General features: G+C 49.0%; 1 protein-coding gene and 1 pseudogene across 1 annotated transcript; one reads left to right on the top strand and one right to left on the bottom strand.

The window, feature by feature from the left end:
• Positions 1-1,232: 1,232 nt before the first annotated feature.
• On the top strand, positions 1,233-1,473 carry LOC130839861 (cytochrome c oxidase subunit 6C-like). Its single transcript, XM_057714467.1, has one exon. The coding sequence runs from the start codon at positions 1,233-1,235 to the stop codon at positions 1,458-1,460; it is 228 nt and encodes a 75-aa protein (XP_057570450.1). The 3' UTR covers positions 1,461-1,473.
• Positions 1,474-3,077: 1,604 nt separating this feature from the next.
• On the bottom strand, positions 3,078-3,253 carry LOC130843666 (U1 spliceosomal RNA; annotated as a pseudogene).
• Between the last annotated feature and the right edge of the window lie 3,440 nt (positions 3,254-6,693).

Genomic DNA, 6,693 nt, shown 5'->3' with positions numbered 1-6,693 from the left:
CTGACGTCGGCAATCAGGCTCTGTGCACCACCTGCGCGGCACCCCCAAAGCGGAGTATTCACCGCCTGGTCTCAGGGCGCCTGCACCCTTTCATTTGGGACTGTGGCTTTCCATTCAAAGTGATCTGCAGAGTCAATGCAATTCCTATTCAAATCTGTTTCTTCTGAAGTTTGTTACCGAAAAACCCGAACCAACTCTTTGGCCAACCCAATATAACCGAGTCACTTCGTGGTACACCTGAAACTAACACAACACTGTAAATCAACTACACACAAAAAAATTACGTTATGGCCAATTTGGGAGGCAATGAGAAGAAGCCCTCGCCGGGGCCAGGGCACCTGCTGGGGTGTGATGAGGAGGGGACACAGGCTGGATTAGACAACAGTGAGGGCCTCACAAAGCTGCACTGGTGCAGGAGGCAACAGGCAGACCCAAAGATCTCTAAGTGGTGATGCACTGAAAGTGGTGGATAATCTAGCCTTCCAGGAAGAGCACCTACATCTCTAAACATGCCTAGAAAACTGCCATGCCTTGGTCTAAAGAGTACCTTAACTCCTTGCAGCTCCATCCCGAACTGGGGGAGAAAAAGAGATGGAGATGCCTGCAATCCTTCTCGGACATGATTCTCCTCACAGTGGCTGTTTTACAGTGGGCTCAACATGACGACTAAAAATAGCATAATCTGTCCTCAGGCCATTCCTCAAATCCTGGACTTCAGAGGACCCACACCCTTTCGTGGGTAACGCTTCATGACGTCACCACTGCCAGCACTCACTGGGCTGGCACCCCACCACACCGAGCCACAGACCAGGCCTTGACTGGATGACTAGGAAAACAGAATCACAGAAAATCTTTGCATTCCCCTCTGAGGAGCTGGATGGACCTCCTACATTACTGCCAACCCAAGACAAAGTTCAACTCCTTGCAAACGGGGCCCACATTATTTCGACCTGGGTATTTAATACAAGAACTCCCTGGTGGGCGAGCCCCTTCCTTGGTGGCATCTCAGAGCTGTGCTCCGTGCTGGATAAGTGGGTGCTGCCAGGAACCTTTTAGGAAGCTGCCTGTGCACCTAATGAACTCATTAGAAGGGTTTGCTCCTTCCTCTGTACTTAAGTCAACAATTACTGTTGTTTTGCCACCTTCAAAAAAAAAAATTTTGTTTCTTCTGGTCCATTTCTCCATCTGTCTGGAAGGATGTCATCGTTGAGCTGTCAAGGAGAAAAACTACCATGGCTTCCAGTTCTTTGATGAAACCTCAGATGCGTGGCCTTCTGGCCACGCGTCTGCGATTTCATATGGTTGGAGCATTCATTGTCTCCCTGGGAGTTGCAACTTTGTGTAAGTTTGCTGTGGCTGAACCAAGAAAGAAGGCATATGCAGATTTCTACAGAAATTATGATTCCATGAAAGATTTTGAGGAGATGAGGAAGGCTGGTATCTTTCAGAGTGCAAAGTGATTTTGGAATATAAAGGCAGACTGTTCCTGAAGGAGCATTCTAAGTGCCATATAATTTCTTTGGGTTGAGTTTCATGGAAGTTTGGCACTTACCTGTATTCCTGAACTGTGAAACTGTGAACTATGAATATCTGGGCTAAGGAATAGTTTCTCTTGATAAATAAATGATTTTAAAAAACTTTTGTTTTCTGCATTTTCTAATTGCTCGCTGTTAATCCCTTGCAGTACGTTGTAGTTTTCATCTTTTTTTTTTTCTTTTTTTCTTTTTGTATCTCTTAAAGTTCACTTGGGTCTTTTTTATGTTTCCCATGTGTCTACTGAACTGTTTGAAGTTACGGAATACAGTTGGAATAAATGTTTTAATGTCCTTCTCTGGTGTCAGCTCTGGGTCGTTTGCACATGATCGATGTGTCTCTGCATTATGGGTCATTTGCCCTGCCTGTTTGGATACCTCCGAATCTCTGATGGAATGCCAGATAGTGTGAATGTTGCCTTGTTGGATGATGGAGAGTTGTGTGTTCCTGTAAACGTTGGGCTTTCTTCAGGGATGCATTCAAGTTACTTGCAAACAGTTTGATCCTTTCAGGTCATGCTTTGATGATTCACTAAGTGGTTCTGAGCAGCACTCAGTTTATGGCTAACTAGTTGCCCTCCTGAGGCAAGACATTCCTGAGTACTCCACCCCACGCCCTCATGAATTGAGAGGTTTTGTCTGTCTGTTTTGTTTTCTTCCTTGCAGTCTATCTGTTGGGGACAAGCACTATCTGTGTGAGTGCCAGGCACTGTTCTCTGATCCTGTCAAAGCTCTCCCCCTGACCTTGGGGAGTTTCCTGCCAGGGCTGCACTGATCAGTACTGTGCTGCACGCAGGAGGGATCTCCTCTGCAGTTCTCTCTGAGTTACTTTCAGCATCTCTCTCCCCTCTGGGAGTCTGTTCTGTGGACCCTAGCTCCTTTGGCCTCCCTGGACTTCAGGTTCAGTGTCCTCAACTCAGCAAGGTCCACCGGGCTCCTTTTCAGTTTGCCCTGGAGTGCCTTGCTTGGAAACTCTCTGCAGACAGTAAATTGGAGCCATTGTTTCCCACCACCTCTCCGGAACCACACACTGTCCTTTTTCACCTGATGCCCCAGTCTCTTCAAAGTCTTTGTTTCACGTTTTCTGTTGTTGTTGGCAGGAGGATAAACCCAGGTCCTTATGAGTGTGTATGGTGGGCCACCCCTACTTTGAAGTCCAAGTTGGAAACACTGGTGAAGATTGTGCAAGATTTTTGCAGGGTATAGAACAGAGCTCCACAGTCAGAATGAAATCCTGAAGTAGGAAAACCCCTTGAAGCTTAAATCTGCAGAGAAACTTATATCTGCAGTGGTAACAAAAGCCTGTGTTTGGTTTGTGCAGGGAAAGAAAGAACCTGGCTAGGCATTGGCCGTGATGCAGACCTCCCAGTTTTCATTGAAGCATTACTGGCTTATCTACCATCTTTACCCAGTGCGCTAGAGAAAAAGATTAAAAAAAAAAATGCAAAACTCTGGGATAAGCGAGAAGGTCACAGTCCTTGCTCAACCGCTTTTACACCCACTATCGCAGTTGCTTGGATTTATCTGTCTTTTTGTATCCATTGCCAAGGGAGAACACAAACGCAGTCCCCCACTACCACAAATTTCGCAGTGGAGTTTCCCCGCATTTGGGGAGCATTTGGGGAAATCGCAGAGATCAGCACACCCCCAGAGCAATGGGTGAGCCTCGCCTTGGGGAAACCACCTTCGTGATCATGGTATCTCCCCTGCCAGGTAAGTATGAACGTTTTGCTCCCCGCCCCCGCACAGCCTTAGGCTCTTCCACTGTACACACACGCTCACTTTGCCACAACCCCCACCCCAGCCCCTCCACCACCCCCCGCACCCCCTCCTCTTCCACGCCCCTCCAAACAACTCTCCTAAGAAAATCCGAGCTACATCTCCGGAAAACTTCCACAGCCCGGGGAGTGGCTGGCCAGGAATGGCACCCCCGCGCTGCAAAATTTACATAAGCCAAGCCCCATCCCTGACCTCTAAGGCGGCTCCTCTCCTCCCACCCACGCCGGGTCCCTGGGCCGTCATCTCCCCTCCCACCCCTGCCCAGACGACCAATGGGCGCATCGGCTGCCGAAAGGGGACGTGACGTCGTGATTTCCGCCCACGTAGGTAACGGACCTCTAAGCTTTCATCTGAAATACTGGCGGGTTCTGCCAGCCTCCTGGCATTCTTCCCTCCTGTCTTGCGTTACACACCGAGGAGGGGAATTCCGGGATCGTGTGTGACTGACCCAAAATGTTTGTTAGTAGTAAAGAAGTCGTAAGGCAAGGGCTACAGGTATATATCTATAGGAACACAATGAAAGCACATGTCTGTGTCCTGTGCATAGACACACAGATTCAAGGTTGCCTCCCACAGTGCTGCTCGGTGTATTGTCTGTGCACGTCCTTCCTACTTGGTTCTCGTGGTGCCCCAGGGACCGTGCTTTTGCTTTCCTCACCATACAGAATACGGGAAATGAAGATTCTGAAAAAGAAGCGGATGACCAAAAGAAGGGGTTAGAAAGATGACGTGTTTGCTTGGAAAGTGCGGTTGGTTTGTTTGTTGATTTGTTTTCTCTTTCTGGGTAAGACTGGTTCGCCCTGCGGGTGGGGGTGGGGGCCGGGGCCGCGGAGGCTGGAGAAGGAAGCCAGCTTGTGTTTTCAGACCAGAGAGCAAGGAGAGGAGTGACTGGATCCTTGAGGGTGCCTCTGGCTTAAGGGGGAAAGTGACTCTTGCGGAGAATCCTGGACGCAGAGGAACTCAGCACCCAGCCAACTTCCAGGAAGAAGCTTCCTTTCCTCCTCCCTGCTTTCTCCCTTTCCCCTCCTTTCTCTCTCTGCAGCCATCAGAAATAGACTCTGGCTCCTTTCCTCTGAAATATACTTTCTTCAAGGGATAGTGCTAGCTCAGAGACTCTCCAGCCAACTGGAGAACCAGGCTCTACAAACAGGGAGGAATAAGCAAGGCCAATGGAAGGGAGCACACAGACCAAACGGGAAGGGCACGGGTGCCCCCTGCTGAGTGACAACCCCTGTGGCTCTGCACAGGTGACACTACTGGCCCTGGACACTAGACACCGCCCATGGCTCTGCGACTTCTGCTGCACCTGGTCGGTGTTAAACTAAGGATCTGGAGGTGGGGAGAGTCTTCTGTTGCACGGGACGGGAAGAATTTCCCCAGGGCCTACTCCTTGTGCCTCTCAACTCCTGTCAAATGCTGGGGTCATTGTTACTCATGGGGATTGGCCAGCTCTTGGTAATAGACCCACATCTTAGCCCCTAGGAAAACTGTGAAAGCCAGTATGTGATCCTTAAAAGTTGTGGAATGTGGGAAGCTCCTCATACACAGGCAGGGGGTTCAGATAAAACCCCCTGCAGCTAGCCCCATGGAGAACATTGTAAATCCAGTGCCCAAGGCCATGCAACCCTGTCTCAAATATACACGCATGTACCACCCAGCCTCGGAGCATACTAGATGTTTATCCCTGAGCCCAGGGTGAGGGTTTCAGCCTCTTATAAGGGGATGGTTTGGTACACCATCCAGTATTATTTACATTATCTCCACTGAGAATTGACAAGCTTGAAAGTTCACATTTCTGGGGCTAGAGTAATTGGTCTACAGCCATGGTAACAAATGGCCACCAATGTCCACTGTAGGAGTTTCCTGTTGCTACTGTAACACATTACCACACACTTAGTGAATTAAAACCACGCACATTTATTATCTTATGGTTCTGGAGATCAGAATTCCAAGATGCATCTCACTGGGCTAAAATCAATGTGACAGTGGGGTTGAGGTCCTTTCTGGAGGCTCTAGGGGAGGATCTCTTTCTTTGCCTTTTCCAGCCTCTGGAAGGTGCCCACATTCTACTCTCATAACCCCCTTCCGTCTTCAGAGCCAGTCACGGCTGATCAAGTCATTCTCAGAACGCATTATTCTGACCCCAACTCTTCTTCCTCCCTTTCACTTACGTGGACCCTTGGGATTCCATGGGGCCCTCCAGGACAACCTCCCCATCTCAAGGGCCTGAATGTAATCACACCTGCAAAGTCTCTTTCGCCATGTCAGGTAACATGTTCACACACTCTAGGGACCAGGATGTGGACATCTTTGGGGAAGCATTATTCTGCCACCACAGCCCGTCTCCTCGGTGAACACATTTCTGCAAGCATATCAGTCAGTGGTGGCCCCTGTCTTCTGAAAGTCATTCAGGTGAATGCAAGTCAGTCCACTGCCTTTGAGTGTCAGCCAGGCAACAGCTGTGCCTCATGTGGAGGCATCTGGGTCAGAGAGAGAGAAGGAGGAAGTCTGTGAGGAGAGGAATAGGAGGACCCAGTGCCTGGGAAGTTCCCAGTGAGCAGAGCTAAGAGACCAGAGCCTTCATGGGAGGAGGAGGCTGTGGAGGGTGTTATGATCTGATTGTATGTATCCCCCCCAAAAAATTCGTATCTTGTATCCTAATCCCCAGTGGAGCTGTATTTGGAGAAGGGGCCTTTAAGGATAATTAAAATTAAATGAGGTCATAAGCTTGGGGCCCTGATCTGATAGAATTAGTGTGCTTAAGTGAAGAGATACCAGAGAGCTTGGGCTCCTGCCCTACCCCAGCTCAAGCAAGGAGAAAAGGCCTTGTGAGGACCCAGGGAGGCATCTGCTTTCTGCAAGCCAGGTAGAGCGCTCGCACCAGAAACTGAATTGGCAGGAACTTCTGATCGTGATATTGGGCTTCCAGAATGTGTGAAAAGAGATTTCTGGTTAAGCCACCCAGTCTGTAGTATTTTTCTCTGGAAGCCTGAGCTGACTAATACAGATGATTACTTAGCCATTGGCCTAAGCTGCTTCTCCTACCTGGGCCTTTGTGGGATCTGCCCCAGTTTTGTTCATTTCCTTTAGTTAATACCCACAACCTGCTTGCCCTTCTTAAGGCTGATCCATGACTTTGGAATGAGGATTGATCACCTGGTTTAGGATTTCATCGCATAATTTGCTACAATGACGTGCACCAAGGATCTTCTTAGAGTTTCTTTCCAAGAAGTTTGACATCTTCAAAAATGTCAACCTAGAATGACCTGGGATAGCTGGATTCACATTCTTCAGGGTGACCCCATGACCCCATGTGGCCTGCGTTTCCTCTTCTCCTGGATGACTTCTCTCCCTTGGACTCTCCAGATCCACAGACGAGCAT

Source organism: Hippopotamus amphibius, chromosome 1, assembly GCF_030028045.1.
Source record: "Hippopotamus amphibius kiboko isolate mHipAmp2 chromosome 1, mHipAmp2.hap2, whole genome shotgun sequence".
Classification (NCBI taxonomy): Eukaryota; Metazoa; Chordata; class Mammalia; order Artiodactyla; family Hippopotamidae; genus Hippopotamus; species Hippopotamus amphibius.
This window is presented reverse-complemented; position numbering and strand designations above follow the sequence as displayed.

Excerpts from the sequence above, each read along its gene's own strand:
- LOC130839861 (XM_057714467.1), top strand. The coding sequence starts at position 1,233 with ATGGCTTCCAGTTCTTTGATGAAACCTCAGATGCGTGGCCTTCTGGCC.